This window comes from Mytilus edulis, chromosome 6, assembly GCF_963676685.1.
Source record: "Mytilus edulis chromosome 6, xbMytEdul2.2, whole genome shotgun sequence".
NCBI classification, from domain to species: domain Eukaryota; kingdom Metazoa; phylum Mollusca; class Bivalvia; order Mytilida; family Mytilidae; genus Mytilus; species Mytilus edulis.
The window spans coordinates 31311424-31331621 of record NC_092349.1 but is presented as its reverse complement, the minus strand read 5'-3'; the positions used below and the strand labels follow the sequence as shown (position 1 = coordinate 31331621).

The 20198-nt window shown below is 32.3% G+C and overlaps 1 protein-coding gene and 1 long non-coding RNA gene across 3 annotated transcripts in view; one reads left to right on the top strand and one right to left on the bottom strand.

Moving 5' to 3' along the window:
• LOC139527503 (uncharacterized) overlaps positions 1-9888 on the top strand; it is a 59092-nt gene extending 49204 nt beyond the window's left edge. For both annotated transcript variants that reach the window (XM_071323000.1, XM_071323001.1), the window contains 6 exons: positions 1615-1632; positions 2996-3132; positions 3545-3677; positions 4648-4665; positions 6596-6820; positions 9781-9888. In XM_071323000.1, coding sequence (XP_071179101.1) covers positions 1615-1632; positions 2996-3132; positions 3545-3677; positions 4648-4665; positions 6596-6820; positions 9781-9797 — 548 coding nt within the window. In that variant the 3' untranslated portion in view covers positions 9798-9888. The remainder of the gene's footprint in view (positions 1-1614; positions 1633-2995; positions 3133-3544; positions 3678-4647; positions 4666-6595; positions 6821-9780) is intronic.
• Positions 7652-9619, bottom strand: LOC139527505 (uncharacterized). The gene is made up of 3 exons (XR_011665367.1): positions 9516-9619; positions 8561-8688; positions 7652-7977 (listed from the first exon to the last, which is right to left on the bottom strand). It is a non-coding gene; the product is annotated as an uncharacterized lncRNA (long non-coding RNA).
• Positions 9889-20198: the final 10310 nt, after the last annotated feature.

Here is a 20198-nt window from a genome sequence, read left to right as displayed (position 1 = left end):
GTATTTGATATAGGTGATATGCGTTTCTAACTGGTAAACCATAAGTGATAGAGACCTAGGGTCTCTTGATTTGAGATCATTGGTCCAAAAAAATGAAAATAAGGTCAAGGTCAATAGTCAAGGTCATATTCTAAAATTTGATTTTGGCTTATTTTCACTTATTTTCAAATACCGTATGACATATCGACAAATATTTTTTCCTAAATTGTTAGTTGCGACATGTCCTTACTAGTATATTTTGGTTGAAAGGGTGCACATACAATAAATGGGAGATTTTGTCCATCTTACATTTAGAATTACGCGTAAAGTGGTATTACTCATTAACCAAACATATTAAAGACCTAGGGTCTTTTGATTTAAGGTCCTTGGTTTGTGACCTTGAAAATGAGGTCAAGGTCATAGGTTAATACGACGTCCTAGATTTTGACCTTTGCTTTAAATTCATGTAAATACATCATAAAGCCATAGGAACTAACATTTTAAACTGATTTTTCATATTTCAATATCAAAATAGATCTTTACTAGTGGAAAGACCTACAATTGTTCTCTGAACAATTGGTTTTTAATTATTATTATTATTATTTTTTTTTTTATTCTTCCGCCTAATTCTTTTCTTGCGTAGTATTGATGTTTCAAAAGATGTCGCTTAGATATTTGGAATATGATATCGTAAAGCGTATGCACTTTTAAAACTAACCACTGCGTAACCAAATACTTTACGTTGTAAGAGTTATCTCCCCAAACACTGTTTTCTTGTGGCCACTACTCCTTCGCAACCACAAAAGATTACGACAAATTTATTTTACCAAATTGCTCGTTACATCCTCAGGATGTTCTGTTTTATTTTGACCGAAGCCGTATAGAGACTCCATATGAGAGTTAGTTCCCCTTTTGTATTTGAAATTTTGAAATGTATTTTAAACTGGAAAACCATAAGTGATAGAGACCTAGGGTCTTTTGTTTTGAGATCATTGGTCCAAAAAAATGAAAATTAGGTAAAGGTCAAAGGTCAAGGTCATATTCTAAATTTTGATTTTGGCCTTTTTTCACTAATTTTCATTAACCTTATAAGATACCGACAAATTATTTTTACTAAATTGTTAGTTGCGACATGTCGTAACTTATATATTTTGGTTAAAAGGGTGTGTAGACATAAAATGGGAGTTTTTGCCCCTCCTATATTAAGAATTAAACGTAAAGTGATATAACTCATTAACTATACATATTACAGACCTAGGGTCTTTTTATTTGGGGTCCCTGGTTTATGACCTTGAAATATAGGTCAAGGTCATCAGTAAATTTGACGTTCTAGATTTTGACCTTTGCTCAAAATTCATATTTATACATCATTAAGCCATAGGAACTGACATTTTCAACTGAATTTTAATATTTTCATATCAAAATAGATCCTTATTGGTGGAAAGACCTTCAATTGTTCTCTGAACAATTGGTTTTTAATTTATCTTGTTATTATTCAAACCATTACGATATAAAACTGACTTTTGATACAGGGAAACAAACTTTTACTATATAGTTGTTAGTTAAAACCTTAGTTACATATCAGAATGTATAAAATAGATTAAAATAAAGTGTATTTATTTTTTCTATACAAAGCACTAGAGGATGTTGATGGTGAGTATGTTCTCTAAATTAAGTGCAGATAATACCATGGCCAAAAATTACAAGAAATATAACCTATAATTCAAGAATTGTCCATTTTGCCAAGATGACATCGTGAAATTCGAAAATAACCAAGCCCTTGCCAAGGAGAATGAATAAAATATTACTCCATCGTGACCTTTGGTAGTCAGCATTGACCAAATGATTATCCAATTTAAATGTCAGAATATCAAATCACATTATTTTTGAGGTATCACTTTATCATATAACCTCCCGTTTAGTTGGATATGAAAATATCTCTTCATCTGTAAAATTAATAACAGGCCAAAAAACCATCAAAACAATGTAGTTAATTTAATATCACGTAGTTTTCATTATAGAGGTCAAATGTGTTATTTTAATTACAATTAACCAAATGCAAGGACATTTTGCATATCTTTGTTCATTTTTTATATGCAAGACGTCTGTATATATATAAAAAAAATAAGAAGAAGTGGTATGATTGCCAATGAGACAACTCTCCAAAAGAGACCATACTGCGCAAAAAAATTGACGACTATAGTTCACCGTACGGCCTTCAACAATTAGTAAAACCAATACCGCATAGTCAGCGATAAAAAAAGAAAAAAAAAAACATAGAACAGGATGACGGAGTTAGATCTTGTAAAAAAGGCAAATGTATGTTTATTTTTTTTTTGGTAGTTTTAAATGCCAACTTAGAAAAATACCTGAAACAAGACCAATATATAACCAATCAAAATCTTTATATTTTTTCTTTTAACTTTTATTCAATAAATTTCTACTATAGAAATGCTCCAAAACGCCGATAAACGTTATATGTATCATATTAGCAAGGAATCGAATCGAACACTAAACTATCAAACAAGCTAATAGATCAACATAAATATCCAAATAAAAAGATGCGGTTTATATCAACGAGACAAATATCCGCAATAGACCAATTGGGGTAAATGTAAGCACCTATATGTTCTCGTTCGACCTTGCAAAAACAATGTGTAAAACCCATACCATAAAGTAAGTTATCAAAGGCTTCGAAATGAATAAAATATTCTGCTGTCCAAGAGATAATGTGTTATTAATATTTGAAGAACATCATTTAGTAAATTTTTTGATGCTTTTTGATTTTCATATTCAAGGGCCCCAGAACTGTCATTATAATACCTTCTGTTTTGAAATTTCATCTGTTACGCGGACGATCAAGAAAACTTGTGAAACGTTGATCAACGATTATCGTACAATAAAACGATGATTTTCTTAAACAGTCTTTGACATTTTACACATTAATGAAACATGAAACCTAGCATAATTTATCTTGAAAATATTCAATCTATAGGTTTTTTTCCATTTATTAAAGAATCAGGATATATTGGTTGTTATCAGGATGACAGCACTAGAATATTACATAACGAGGTACTGAAAGACAAAGGTATGACAGTTCAAAAATGCAAACGGTTTTGCGGTAAAAAAGGATTCAAGTTTGCAGGTGTTGAGGTAAGTCATTGATAGGTAAGGAGTTTGTGTTCAAGAATTTATAGAATAAGGTTGATTATAGTAGTTTTTGAAATGTGCTTCACATCACTCTTCACCGAAATATTTATTTTAGTCAACCCTAGTTTTTAATAAGTATGGTACATTTTTGATAACTTATGTCCCAGGGGTAATATCATTCTTAAGCCTGAGGGGTGATTCTTACAAATAATTACCAAAACAATACGTTTTCGGAGTCGTAGATTTTATTCCTTAGACTTTTAATTGCTCGATCGTATTTGAACCATAAGAAGTCCATATGACATATATACTTTATTACTCTGAGATAGGCAAATACCTTGCATTACTTTGTATTTGATTAGATTATGTTAATAAAAAGGTGATACTTATAATAAAAAGAATAATAATTTTATAGTATGGATACGAATGCTTTTGTGGGAATGATTTACGAAAAGACAGAAAAAGAAAAGAAAGTGATTGTAAAACGCCATGCTCAGGCAATAAACGTCAGACATGTGGTGGTCCATGGAGGATCTCTATTTATACAGGTAAGAGGTTGTTTGTATATATTTCCCCTTCTTCTACACCGATTACTATATAATGAGATGGTGATCTTTATTTAATTGCACGTTGATATACACGAATGAGATATTCCTGGTTCATTTTATTTCTAATTTGATTCAAGGGAAATGAACTAAAATATATCTGTAAGACTTCTTTTTTTCAATCATTGTATATAGCTGAGTTCCACATAAAGAGAAATTAGCATCATTGATTTTCTTAATCTTCTAAACATTTGGGTTTGGTAGTATATAAAGAGATGCCTTAGGGTTGGACTAATAAGAATTTTAATCACAGATTTTTTTCTCTCAAATAACTGTTATTTGTTTTGACTATGATCTAAATAGAGATTTTATTTGAAGCCGCCTATCACTGATGAGTCTTTTGTAGACGAAACGTGCGTCTGGCGTAAATATAAAATTTCAATCCTGGTTTCTATGATGAGTTTATTATCAATATAGTTTACGTTCGTACGTTTTGTCAGATCAATATAGACATTTATTCCAAATAGCATTAAAATATATGCATTTCATAATATAATAATACCTGCATATGTATTGCGTCTGTTAAGCAGAATATCGAGGTGACGGAGTAAAATCTTGTAAAAAAGACAAACGTTAGTATTTTTATATTGTACACAAAGCAAAATACAACTTATAATTAAATCATATTTCCAAGATTTAATTTAGTGTAAAGACGTCACAAAAAGTCTGCAAAAAAAAAAATGACCTTGTGCAATGCCAAATTATAAGTATCCTCCTCATTGTGAGCGAAACAAATTTCTAATAATCCATGTTTTATTTATCTTGTTATTATTCAAACCATTACGATATCAAATTGACTTTTAATACAGGGAAACAAACCTTTTACTACATGTTTGTTGGTTAAAACCTTAGTTACATATCAGAATGTTTAAAATAAATTAAAATAAAGTGTATTTATTTTTTCTATACAAAGCACCAGAGGATGTTGATGGTGAGTATGTTCTCTAAATTAAGTGCAAATAAAAACAGACAATACCATGGCCAAAACTTTACAAAAGAAAATGAAAGAACAAACATAGATATTTACTTTTCAAATACACAATGTGAGAAATTTCATTAAAACGATATATTTATTGTTGGAAATTCATTATAAATTAATATAAAAGTTTTATATAATGGTATCTTTTTTACTCAAGAATTGCGTATTTCGACATAACTTTGTGGCAACTGTACACAACTTTTTTTTTTATTATTAAACTATTCATTCAAACTTTGAAATATACAAGAGTTACTTTCATTCGTATACACTTTAAAACAACTTCAAGAAAATGAATGCAGCTTTTGAACCAGTAATGTTAAAACTAATTCATACTTTATTCAAAATATTATTATTAACATCCAGTAATCGAACTTCATGCATCATCTTTTACGAGTACAATATATCTCCTTTGAATTCGATTTACTTTTGTCATTTCGAACCTTTAAACGATTGCTATGTCGTATATGTGTTGCAAATTGTCGAAGTCCTAAAGTTGCTAACGTATTCGTCACTTTGGTCCTTTATGGTGAGTTGTCTTATTGGTAATCATACCACATCTTTTTAGATTATCTTGTTATAAAAATCGGTACACATATGTTGCCCGAAGAATGACAAAGTGGTTATCAGGATTGTGATGCTTGTGAAAATTTTATTTTAACTTAAACACATATAAATGAAATCGACAAATTGTTCAAGACATATAATATATTAATGCATTGTCAGTATTCAATTGATTAAGAACCATACACCGTAGTTTTTTTGACCTTTTTACCTATTATGTCTGTTTGTTTTGCTCACACATTGTTGTTAATATGATGGAATTCAATGCGAGTGACATATTGTCTTACTATGTCTTCGGCCTAATAGAAGTTCCACTTCAAACTTTGTTATAAACAATGAAACTAATTGCGTTATAAAACATTATTATTAAAGGTTCATCATAACAAATGGACAATAATGGCTGTGTTTAGACCCCAAAAACTACTCCGAGTACAGACTAAACCAGTACAGTTGAAAAACATTTTTAAAAGGCCTTGCATCCACTAGATATATAAGTTAAATGTATTTTTGTGTTTCAGAAAGATACAATATTTTTTTTTTGATTTTGATGGGCTTTTTTTTTTTGGTTGTCTAATCGATTTTAAAACATCAGAGTCGAAATAAAACTAAAACGTTTCTCAGTGTCAACAAAGAAATTAAATGTCATAAAACCTGATGCTTGGGGCCCTTTCAAACTTTCAGTGATACGTTTTTTTTTTGCTCCATTTTGAAAGTCTCACTGTGACTTTGAGATGAAGAACAGAAATAAAAGCGCTTTTCCTTTGCTTTATGTGAGCTTGTTGCTGTATTGGTTTGCGCCATGGATGTATACCCCACATTCAATGCAGCTTTTGAACAAGTAATGTTAAAACTTATTCATACTATATTCAAAATATTATTTTTAACGTCAAGTAATAGAACTGCATGCATGGTCTTTTACGAGTACAATATATCTCAATTAAATTCGATTTACTTTTTGTCATTTTGGGCCTTTATTCTCTTGCAATATATAGCTATGTCGTATATTTGTTGAACATTGTCGAAAATCTAAAGTTGCTAACGTCTACGTCAGTTTGGTCTCTGGTGAAGAGTTGTTTTATTAGTAATCATATCCCATCTTTTTATTAATCTTGTTATTAAAATCGGAACACATATGTTGCCCGAAAAATGACAAAGTGATTAGGATTTTGATGCTTGTGAAAATTAGACAAATATAAATGAAATCGATCAATTGCTGAAGAAAACCTTAGTGTGTTGTTCTCTTAACTTTATTTGCTATGTCGTTGTATTGCAGGCTCAACGACGTATAAACCACATCTCAATTTATTCATAAATATTTCAGAATGTCGAAAATCCACAAAGGGTACGGAATACAAAGGTCTAATTAGTTTGACACAAACTGGGCGTTCCTGTCAGTATTGGGAACGGCAATATCCACACAAACACGTGTTTAGCAACCTTAAAACGGAACATAATTACTGTAGAAATCCTGACAACAGCGGACAACCATGGTGTTATACAAATGATCCAACCACACGTTGGGAATATTGTAAGATACCTATGTGTGGTAAGTTAACTTGCTTTATCATGTATTAAATCATAGCATTTACACATATCCTCAGTGATTGATATAATCGAATACAAGATAATATCTTAACGTTTCAGAAACCAAAATGTGGACTACCATGCACAATGCAATGCAGAAGAGCTCACTGGATATAGTGCACAGTTTTTTTTCAGTTATAAAACTACTCTGGAGCTCATAAAATGAAGCCTTATAATCAACATTATTGTCATCCGAGATATATAATCTTATTTTTACCATTGTAATGAAAAAGCAAACACAAACTGCCAACACACTTGCCCTAATTGACCTTTCCCTTGAAAATCGATAAAGCGAAGGTTTGTTTTGTCAACATGATACCATGGTAATGCTCATGTTTTCTAATGTTGTCTCGTGCTCATCAACCCAAAATGCATACATGTAATACCAATATTGAAATATAAATATAAAAACATATCCACATTTTGGTACTTATGGGTGGGAGAGGGGGGAACTTATCAATAATCTCATCAACCCAAACAGGCAATATGTATTGCCTGACCAAACATAGCCCTTAAACCAACCACCACTTGGATATTGAAAGAATGAGGATGTATCACATGTACTTCCGCCAAAGATATCAACCAATGAGGTTATACACATATCATCAGTGATTGATATAATCTTGCATCCAGTTCATGTTAAGTTATGGGCATAGAAAACTCTATAGTCCATACAGCATATTTGCAGTCCAATCTCAAAATACACCACTAGCAAGGCTTTCCCTTAAGGAATAGTATTCCCAATACTCAAAACAAATTCAACACTTTTATTAAATATTATTCCTTTTTAAAATTACTTTAAAACACTTATAAACATTTAAAGATGCATGTAAACAGTTCTTTATAAATCGTTCATAATTCAATAAATTCTCATGAATTTGACCACATACGGACTTTTAAAAGTTGAGTTAAGGCAATGAACTCATATCAAAATGAACATTGTCATTATTCTAATAACATCTTCAGCATGTGGAAAGCTTGTAAGCAAAGGGACTTAACCTCCAAGTGTAAACTATGCTGGCTTGTCTCTTTCTTTACTGTTGTTGAATCAAACACACTCTTTACTTCATAATCAGGAACATTGACAATTGTATTTCCACTCGATTCTTCACATGTCTGCTGAAAATATATTAACCAATAACAAATTGTTTATTTGTACTAAAGACAGCATTAGTCACACTTTGAAAAGGAAAAATCCCTTTGCCTACAATCCACGTGGAAAACCACTAGGGAATCAGTGTCCCTCGAACTGTAGACAAAGAAATTTATATTAAAAAATTCAACCATACATAAAATTTAAGTATACATTTGTACCAGTATACAAAATCATTCAACATTATATTTATTTATTAATTTAGATAAAACAAAACAAAACAAAAATATTGCAACCATTATTTAATCTCCCATGACAAAAAGATTTTTGTGACATATTTCAACACATCAATGAAATTAAATACACATCCAAAGAAAACATCATGAAATTACGGAAAAATTATTAGCATTACTTTTAAATAGGTTTATTAGAACATAAAGCTGCTTCCATCACAGATGTTTTTTTTTTTTTAGTACCGTGCCATATTGGCATCTTCTGCCTTTCTCAACACAGACATACATAATTTAGTGTAGTATCAATATTTTCCCCATTCATTATTTTCCTATTTTCAGAAATCAAAACATTACTTCAATTGCAATTTGTTCTCACCATATTCTGATTACAAAAAATCCTTTCCTTTTAAAAAGGTTGTTCGAACTCATTGACATGAATCATCGTGCAATGTCATATTACTTCTCCTTCATTCGTCACCCTGTCAAAGCTGTAGGTAACACCATCTGAAAACAAAAACATTCTATTCAATTCTATGTACAATCAAACAGACCGCTGAACACGGACCTCGACGAAGACACCTTATAATTCAATACACATCACTCCGAAAAAAAAATGAATATCAAGTGACATGTCACACTAAATTATTCCACTTTCTCAATAATTCTATTCTTTTCCAACAAAGTCTTTAAATAGCATTTCTATCAGTATGTACGATGTAAAAATAAATGAAAACTCCATAACACAGTCAAAAGTAACAGAAGAAACTATTTACCCTATAAACAATTTATTATTCTCCTTTCAACTACAATTTTCCAAAATGGCCAGAGTCCCCACTTCCACATATATTTTATATAGCGATAGCACTTTGCCCTGCGTTTAACCGGAGCACGGCATAACAAATATCTGACCACCTGGGTTGATAAGAACTACCTAAGGTCTAAATCCCAAAACATTTTACCACCAAGGTCAAACATTACCATCTAGTTCTATCAAGAAGCCACCAAGGCGAATATAAATGACCACCAAGGTCTTGACGCCCCCAAGGCTAGTATTTTTAATTCATTGTTGCCATCAAGGCAAATGTAAAATATCATAAAAACGACCACCTAGGTCTATTGTCACCAAGGCATATAAAAATGACCACCTAGGTCTATTGCCACCAAGGCATATAAAAATGACCACCTAGGTCTATTGCCACCAAGGCATATATAAATGACCACCTAGGTCTTTTGCCACCAAGGCATATATAAATGACCACCAAGGTCTTGAAGCCACCAAGGCTATATAGCCACCAAGGCAAATGTAAGTAAAAGTTAAAGAATATAGTTACTTTGCCGACAACACGTGGAGCACGACCTTCCCACAGCTTGGATATTGAAAGAATGAGGATGTATCACATGTACTTCCGCCAAAGATATCAACCAATGAGGTTAACAATATATATAGAAGTCGTAATATAAAAATCATTATATTGTTCTTTTTTTTAAAATATAATATTGTTGTCTTTATATAGATATATAGACTATTTACCGTATAAATAAAATATATATTTTCTTTTTTATAATAAGAGTAACTGTTGTTTTTCTCCTTTGCAGATTCCATATCATCGTAAGGACTAAAAGAATCAGAGACAAAGTGCATTCTCAATAAGTGTGTCCTTAGCTTTAACTTTACAATCATCTAATAAAATAAAATTGCAGATATTTTCTATTTCTTTCATCTAGATTTATAACAAAATAGTTCGAAAGATTTAAGCATATGATACAACACTTGATTGAATTTTTAGTATTTAGAAAAAAGAGATGTGGTATGATTGCCGATGAGAAAACTATCTACCATAGGACAAATTACATGTATACAAAGAACTATAGGACACTGTAAAGTCTTCAACAATGAATAAAATCAATACCGTATAGTTATCTATAAAAAGCTCCAACATTACAACAAGTAATTCAAACAATTCAAACAATGATATGAATTACGACAAAACAATACATGAATAACAAATATGACAAACAGCAACACATGGCAATGCCTGTTTTAACTAAAGAATGTGACGGGATTAAACATGTTTAGAAGCGCTCAACCCTCCCCTTACCTTGGACAGTGGTGTTGGTACATCACATTATAAGAACAAACTGTAAAAGTCAGTTTTGAAATTGCTGGACTCATCAGATTTGCACGAAATTGGAAGGAATTACTTGTAACATAAACACAAAAGACACAAAGTACCGAGGTGCATGTATGTATCGTGTGTTTATGACATATACAAGAAAAAGTCAAAGTTGTCGGCCTTTACGATGTAACGTTCGAAAGGCACACAGTAGTTCCTAGCTATACCGTGTTTATACGTTTTTATACGCCAGTTTACCAGACGCAGTATGGTAAAACATTGAGAATGGAAATGGGGAATGTGCCAAAGAGACAGCAACCCGACCATAGAGCAGACAACAGCAGAAGGTCACCAACAGGTCTTCAATGCAACGAGAATTTCCCGCACCCGGAGGCGTCCTCCAGCTGGCCCCTAAACAAATATATACTAGTTCAGTGATAATGAACGCCATACTAAACTCCAAATTGTACACAAGAATCTAAAAGTTAAAATAATACAAGACTAACAAAGGCCAGAGGCTCCTGACTTGGGACAGGCGCAAAAAAGCGGCGGGGTGAAACTTGTTTGTGAAATTTCAACCCTCCCCCTATACCTCTAGCCAATGCAGAAAAGTAAACGCATAACAATACGCACATTAAAATTCAGTTCGAGAGAAGTACGAGTCTGATGTCAGAAGATGAACCAAAGAAAATAAACAAAATGACAATAATACATAAATAACATCAGACTACTAGCAGTTAACTGACATGCCAATTCCAGACTTCAATTAAACTGATTGAAAAAGTATGTCTTCATCATATGAATATATGACACAATCCTCCCCGTGAGGGGTTTAGTATCATACCATCATAACATATATGAGAAGAACATAACCCGTGTCATGCGAACAACTGGTTTTTAAATAAATGTGTTTAGTTTCGATGCAAAGACCCTATAAGTGAATCAATATTAACGCCAAAATATGCAATCTTTAATGACCTGACAACAGTATCGTAACTATATCCCTTCTTAATAAGTCTATTTAAAGGTTTTTTTAGCTTCTGAGGTAAATACTGACATTTTTTCCTTAAAATATTGGATGTGAAATACCTGAACGTATAAGAAGTCTGCATGTTGAGCTAGCTATATTCACGAATGATGTCCTTATACCGATGATAAAATTTAGTAAATGTTTTGACTAGTTTGTGATATCGAAAACCCTGGTGTAATACTTTTTCAGTAATACATAAATTTCTCTCGTTAAAATCTAAAACATTGTTACATACACGAGCGAATCGTAAAAGTTGAGGTATATAAACACCGTAAGATGGTGACAAGGGAACGTCACCATCTAAAAATGGATAATTAACGATAGGAAATGAAAAATCATCTCTGTTATCATAAATTTTAGTATTAAGCTTTTCGTTAATGATATAGATATCAAGATCGAGGAAAGGGCAGTGGTTATTGTTAGTATTAGCTTTATTTAAAGTAAGTTCAGAAGGATAAATTTTTTTAGTATACATACTGAAGTCGCCATTATTGAGAGCCAAAATATCATCCAATATCTAAACGTATTATTAAATTTGTATATCAGATGTTGTTTCGATGGGTCTTTGCTTTACACAGCTACTTTTGCATAGGTACTATTTATGTACTAATATGGCGGGGTTAAACAAGTTTGCTGGCACCAAAGCCAGGGACAGTTGTGTAGGAGTACATTATTATAAGAACCAACTAAAAATCATTTGTAGAGGGCTTAACTCATCGATCAGATCGATACAAATCACACAGAAACCTAAATATAATCCATGTGTTTCTGCTAACGGTCTGATAAAAAAATAGGGTAGGTAGGTAGGATGAATATCATTTTATTTTACAAACTTTTTTTAGCTGGCTACCTCTGTTTTTTTCAATGGGTTTATAACAAGAGGTTCTCAGAAATGTGTTTCTGTAAGTTCTCTCTTTGACTATTTTACTGGTGACTGTACTGTCGAGGTATGTTTTCCTGTATTTTACTGGTAACTGTATACCATCGAGTTCTGTTTCCCTGTATGTAACTGGTAACTGTACTGTCGAGGTCTGTTTCCCAGTATTTTACTGATAACTGTACTGTCGATGTCTGTTTCCCTGTATTTTACTGGTAACTACTGTCGAGGCTTGTTTCCCTGTATTATGCTCGTACCACATTTTCATTGTTAGTAGGTTTATGCACACCGTTTTAAAAGACAAAAAGATATAAGAAGATGTGGCGTGAGTGCCAATAAGACAACTCTCTATTGAAGTCAAAATGTATAAAAGTAATCTATTATAGGTCAAGGTACGGTATTCAACACATAGCCTTGGCTCACACCGAACAGCAAGCTATAAAGGGCTCCAAAAATAACTATTGTAATTAGTTATCAAAAGTACCAGGATTATAATTTTATACGCCAGACGCGCGTTTCGTCTACATAAGACTCATCAGTGACGCTCATATCAAAATAGTTAAAAAAGCCAAATAAATACAAAGTTGAAGAGCATTGAGGACCTAAAATTCCAAAAAGTTGTGCCAAATACGGCTAAGGTAATCTACTCCTGGGGTAAGAAAATCCTTAGTTTTTTCGAAAAATTCAAAGTTTTTTAAACAGAAAATTTATAAAAATGACCATATAATTGATATTCATGTCAACACCGAAGTGCTGACTACTGGGCTGGTGATACCCTCGGGGACGAAACGTCCACCAGCAGTGGCATCGACCCAGTGGTGTAAATAGTTATCAAAAGTACCAGGATTATAATTTTATACGCCAGACGCGCGTTTCGTCTACATAAGACTCATCAGTGACGCTCATATCAAAATAGTTAAAAAAGCCAAATAAATACAAAGTTGAAGAGCATTGAGGACCTAAAATTCCAAAAAGTTGTGCCAAATACGGCTAAGGTAATCTACTCCTGGGGTAAGAAAATCCTTAGTTTTTTCGAAAAATTCAAAGTTTTTTAAACAGAAAATTTATAAAAATGACCATATAATTGATATTCATGTCAACACCGAAGTGCTGACTACTGGGCTGGTGATACCCTCGGGGACGAAACGTCCACCAGCAGTGGCATCGACCCAGTGGTGTAAATAGTTATCAAAAGTACCAGGATTATAATTTTATACGCCAGACGCGCGTTTCGTCTACATAAGACTCATCAGTTACGCTCATATCAAAATAGTTAAAAAAGCCAAATAAATACAAAGTTGAAGAGCATTGAGGACCTAAAATTCCAAAAAGTTGTGCCAAATACGGCTAAGGTAATCTACTCCTGGGGTAAGAAAATCCTTAGTTTTTTCGAAAAATTCAAAGTTTTTTAAACAGAAAATTTATAAAAATGACCATATAATTGATATTCATGTCAACACCGAAGTGCTGACTACTGGGCTGGTGATACCCTCGGGGACGAAACGTCCACCAGCAGTGGCATCGACCCAGTGGTGTAAATAGTTATCAAAAGTACCAGGATTATAATTTTATACGCCAGACGCGCGTTTCGTCTACATAAGACTCATCAGTTACGCTCATATCAAAATAGTTAAAAAAGCCAAATAAATACAAAGTTGAAGAGCATTGAGGACCTAAAATTCCAAAAAGTTGTGCCAAATACGGCTAAGGTAATCTACTCCTGGGGTAAGAAAATCCTTAGTTTTTTCGAAAAATTCAAAGTTTTTTAAACAGAAAATTTATAAAAATGACCATATAAAACCATTCAAACAGGAAAACCAACGGTCTAATAAATCTATATAAAAACGAGAAACAAGAAACACTTATGAACCACATCAACAAACGACAACTACTGAACATCAGATTCCTTCTGTAAATGTTGAACACCTAGGAAAAGATTTATTTTGTTTTATTTGAATAATGATGTTTGTTTGTGTCTAAAATATCCAGAAAATGATTTATTCCTTAATATCGCATGGAGACAAATAATATTATTTTCATATCTACAAATATCATGAATATAGAATGAGTTATCTATTTTGTTTTATCAGAATTTGATTTTTTACTTTTAGTTTCATGTTATAATTCAAAGAAAACATATCCGAAGTAATAGACTCATCTGAAGCCATAGCACCTCCCTTAAATTTTATTTGATGATAAAACGTTTAAACCCGCTGTTTTGTTTGCGCATGTCCTTAGTCTGGAACCTGTTGATCAGTGGTTGTCTTTTGTTGATTTGGTTCATAAGTGTTTTATTGTTTCTAGTTGTCTCGCCTTGACGGAGTCAAAAAGCGAGACATAGTTATGCTGTTTCCGGTGTCGGCGGCAGCGTCAACAATGTTATAGTTTGTGATTAAGTCTAGTTTATGGCAAACCTCTGGTAGGTCAATCATATTTGGTATGTAGTTGCATTAGCATTGGCACAACTCTTTTCCATGGAGATTATTTGGCCCTGTCCCATCAGGCATGGTCTATTGACTTTGAAACTTTTGCTTATTTGACATGTATTAGCTTGTGATTAGGTCAGTTGATTGGGAACCACTACCGGTAGGACAATGATTTTTGGTATGCAGTTGTATAATCATTGGTATATCTTATTTCTATGAAGGTTATTTGGCTCCGCCCCCTTAGTCATGGTCTATTGACTTTGAAAAAGTTGCTAAGTAAACATTTATTAGTTTGTGATAAGGTCAGTTCAAGGGTAACCTTTAGTGGTAGGCCAATGTTAATTTGTATTCAGTTGTATATAAGCATTAGCACATCTCATTTCAATAGATAATATTTGGCCCCGCTTCCTCAGTCATGGTCTATTGACTTTGAAACTTTTGCTTGGTTTACATGTATAAATTTGTCATTAGATCAGTTGAAGATGAACTGATAATTTTAAGTCATAGATATTTGGTATGCTCATTCATTGGCATTATTAATTTTGCAGGAATCGTTACCATGTACATTATATTAGCCCATCCTTCTTCATGGTTGAATGACTTTAAAACTTTTACATAGTTTACAAGTTTTAAATGTTTGTTTTTAGGTTTGTTTATATGATATATGGTATAGAGTTGTATAAGAATGGGCACATCTCATTACATGGAGATTGTTTAGCCGTGTACCTCAGTCATGGTTCATGACTTTGAATATTTGCATAACTTATGTAACATGTTAAAGAATTGCTATTTTAATTTCAACATTTGCATTATCAAAATTTAAAAAAGGCGAGACTGTGATAACAGTGATTCTTTAATCAGATTAGATCGTTGGTTTTCCTGTTTGAATGTTTTTACACTAGTCATTTTTGTGGCCCTTTATAGCTTGTTGTTCGGTGTGAGCCAAGGCTCCGTGTTGCAGGCTGTACTTTGATCTATAATGATTTACTTTTCCAAATTGTGACTTGGATATAGAGTTGTCTCATTGGCACTCATACCCCATCTTTTTATATCTATTATATTGGATTTGAATATTGTTGAAGGCCGTACGGGGAAGAATAGTTGCTTACATCTACGTCATTTAGTCTTTGGAGGAAAGTAATCTCAATATTTTTTTTCTTCTTCATATTACTCGGAAGAAAACACTTTGTCTTAAACCGAGACTACTATTTTGCATAATCAACGGTAAACATAACATAATCGTGAGTAAAACATATAAAAATAAGATGATAAGACATGATTGCCAATGAGACAACTCTCCACCAGAGACCAAGTGACATAAAAGTTAACAACTATACGTCATCGTACGGCTTTCAACAATGAGGAAAACACATAACGCATAGTTAGCTTTAAACGGCCCTGAAATGACAAATTGTAAAACAATTCAAACAAAAAACAACGAAGAAAAAAACAATGAAGAAAAAACAAATATGATATATGCAGCAACAATCTACAACCTCTAAAAAACATACTCCTGACTTGGCACAGGCACATACAGAATATGGCGGGGTTAAACTAGGTCTTTAACATAACCTAATATAAACATACGCAATATTTAACAAAACTTTACTGTATTAATTATAACATCCAAAGTCCATTCATTAACCATGTAAAACTCAGAGGGGATAATCATATTTGTAAAACAGAAATAAATAAATAGCATGATACGCTCGTCGCTTTTACAAAGAATAAAGTTCCATAACTCCTTAATGTCATATCAGAAATTTATCAAACAAAAGTAGAGGGGGCTTATTCTAATAGATATAAATCAGTCAGTAAAATTTCATGAAAACTGCCCAATGTACTTTTGACTTATTGTCCGAAATCGGGAAATCCCCCCTTTTTATAAATAAAATTACATATCTCGGAAACGCAAAATCTAAAATTTATAAAAATCAAAAGGGATCTTACGTCAGTTGATATTAACACTTCACCAAACTTTTATGAAAACCGCCTAAAGTGTTTGAGTTATTGTCCAAAAACTAAAAAAATCTTCTTTTTTGATGAGTAAAACCCAACAACTCAGAAAAGTAAAAAAAAAAAATTATAACAATTTAACGTGAGCTCACTTAATAGATATAAACAATTCACCAAAGTTTCATGTTAATTAGCTAAACCCTTTTTTTTTAGTTATTGCATGTTGACGTCGGAGAGACAGACGGACGGACTGACGGATGGAAAACTGTACACAGCTACTTTTGCATAGGTACTTTTTCTGTACTTAAAATCTGTAGTACTAGAAATTTACTTGTAATATTTAGTACTATTTCTTTACTTTAAAATTATTGTAATATTTAGGTACTTGTATTTTCCAGTACTTGATTTGTACTCAAAATAGGTACAAAAATGATGCAAACAATGATCATAGTATTCCATGTTTGAACATCATAACTTCCTGAGATTTGAAAAAGACAAACGTTCAAAATGCTGAAAATGTAACCGATCAACCAAAAATCTGTAGTACTTAAATTTCAAGTACAAATTAAGTACTGTAAAATACAGGTACTTAAAATATTTATTTAATTCGTAAGTAACACAATAGTACTGAATATTAAAAGCAGATTTCCAGTACTACAGATTTGTGGTACATAAATAGTACATAAATAGTACCTATGCAAAAGTAGCTGTGTAAAGCAAAGACTCATCGAGACAACATCTGATATACAAATTTAATAATACGTTTAGATATTTGGATGATATTTTGGCTCTCAATAATGGCGACTTCAGTATGTATGTTATAATCCCAAACGTGTCCTTCCCCCCAAACGTGTCCGATTCACCCAAACGTGTCTATTCTCCCCAAACGTGTCCCTAATATTCAATATTCCCCAAACGTTTCCGATTTCAGAACCCCCAAACGTGTCCGATAATTGTTATTCGCAAAAACGTGTCCACTATTATACACGCCAGAACGTCTCACGTCTTTAAGCGCTAAAACATGTATGCCCTAAATGAAATCGATAACGTTTACCGCAATTCTATTAAGAGGGAAGCAATTGATGAGATAGCCATTTATTAGCATTAGTTTGTTCAATGCCGGTTGTTAATGATTATCATAATTGCAAATTTAATCTTTATCATATTAATTAAATTTTGAAATTGCTTATTGTTCAGTTGCAAGTATTTCATGCTCATTAATAGTGAACATACAAAAAATTAAAGGTAGTTGAATTAATTTTTCACTGTGTAAATTATTTGTGTATTATAAACTCCGGTGATGTCTTTTATATCAATCAGACGGCGATCGTTCAGCAAAGTTTACTTCCATTTATTCAACAGTTCTGATATTTTAAAAGTTCATCAAATCATAAACTGTTATTCAGTTTTTTTTTAATAAATTTTAGGTTTCGAGCATCACTTAAGACACACGATCAAACATAACGTCAAGTGCCAAATATTTCATGCATTATTTGATTGACATCATGTTAAAAAATTAGATAGGTTCTACAAATGTATTATCATACCGGGAGCCAGTCCACATTTGTCAACACTGGTATCACGCAGTACTTTGATAGTGAATAAATATATCCTGTGGAATTGTTTAGTAAAACTCCCTGGACGATATGACCAGCTACACATATTATAATAAAGGAGATATCGTTGATTACAGAAACAATCCTGCTATGAACAAAGGGACTGCTGTTTTAAGTTGGGGATTTTTAGCGAAGAGGTGTAGTAATACAAATAGATAAGTGTCCTAGACGAGGCACATTTTACACGGTAAAAGATGATATAACAGACTTCTGTTTTCAAATAAACGGACACTAGATAAGAATGGCACAATAAAAATGTATTTTTACTAATTGCAAGTTAATTTTGTACTGTATCTATTAACTTTAGACTGTTGATTGCGTATTTCAAGTTACAAGTATTTCATGCATATTTAGAGAGAACATACAAGTTTTAATGTTTTAATGTTTTTACAGTTGTAGTGTATAAATTAACTTTAAACTGTTGATTGCGTATTGTGAAGTTGCAAGTATTTCATGCATATTTAGAGAGAACATACAAGTTTTAATGTTTTAATGTTTTTACAGTTGTAGTGTATAAATTAACTTTAAACTGTTGATTGCGTATTGTGCAGTTGCAAGTATTTCATGCATATTTAGAGAGAACATACAAGTTTTAATGATTTTACATTTCTAGTGTATAAATTAACTTTAGACTGTTGATTGCGTATTGTCCAATTGTTTTATGCATATTTTGAGAGAAGATAAAAGTTCTAATGCGCAGAGAAAATGACATTTTGAGCAGGTATATGTACAGTTTATATAAAAATGTTTGCTTACAATTTACATACGACATAGCCGAAATGACGCCCCACTCTTACCAAGTTTATACTGCCGGTTTAAAAAAGACCTTACGACTTTATGTTTATTTTTAATGAAATGGTAAAATTATTAAACAAATGAAATAGCAATAACCAAATAACGCTTGATATGGACACGGTTTGGGGATTGAACACGTTTAGGGGTTAGTTGCAAATGGACACGTTTGGGCGCCCATACATGTTTTGCAGTTCAATGACGTCGATGTGGACACGTTTGGGGGAATCGGACACGTTTTGGGGGAAGGACACGTTTCTGAGTGTTACATGTATACTAAAGAAATTTATTCTGCTGAACTTACTTTAAATAAAGCTAATACTAACAATGACCACTGCCCTTTCCTCGATCTTGATATCTATATTATTAACGAAAAGCTTAATACTAAAATTTATGATAACAGAGATGATTTTTCATTTCCTATCGTTAATTATCCATTTTTTTATGGTGACGTTCCCTTGTCACCATCTTACGGTGTTTATATACCTCAACTTGTACGATTCGCTCGTGTATGTAACAATGTTTTAGATTTTAACGAGAGAAATTTATGTATTACTGAAAGAGTATTACACCAGGGTTTTCGATATCACAAACTAGTCAAAACATTTACTAAATTTTATCATCGGTATAAGGACATCATTCGTAAATATAGCTCAACATGCAGACTTCTTATACGTTCAGGTATTTCAAATCCAATATTTTATGGAAATATTCTTTATGAAGCACAAAAATGTCAGTATTTACCTCAGAAGCTACCAAAACCTTTAAATAGACTTATTAAGTAGGATATAGTTACGATACTGTTGTCAGGTCATTAAAGATTGCATATTTTGGCGTTAATATTGATTCACTTATAAGGTCTTTGCATCGAAACTAAACACATTTATTTAAAAACCAGTTGTTGGCATGACACGGGTTATGTTCTTCTCATATATGTTATGATGGTATGATACTAAACCCCTCACGGGGAGGATTGTGTCACATATTCATATGATGAAGACATACTTTTTCAATCAGTTTAATTGAAGTCTGGAATTGGCATGTCAGTTAACTGCTAGTAGTCTGATGTTATTTATGTATTATTGTCATTTTGTTTATTTTCTTTGGTTCATCTACTGACATCAGACTCGTACTTCTCTCGAACTGAATTTTAATGTGCGTATTGTTATGCGTTTACTTTTCTGCATTGGCTAGAGGTATAGG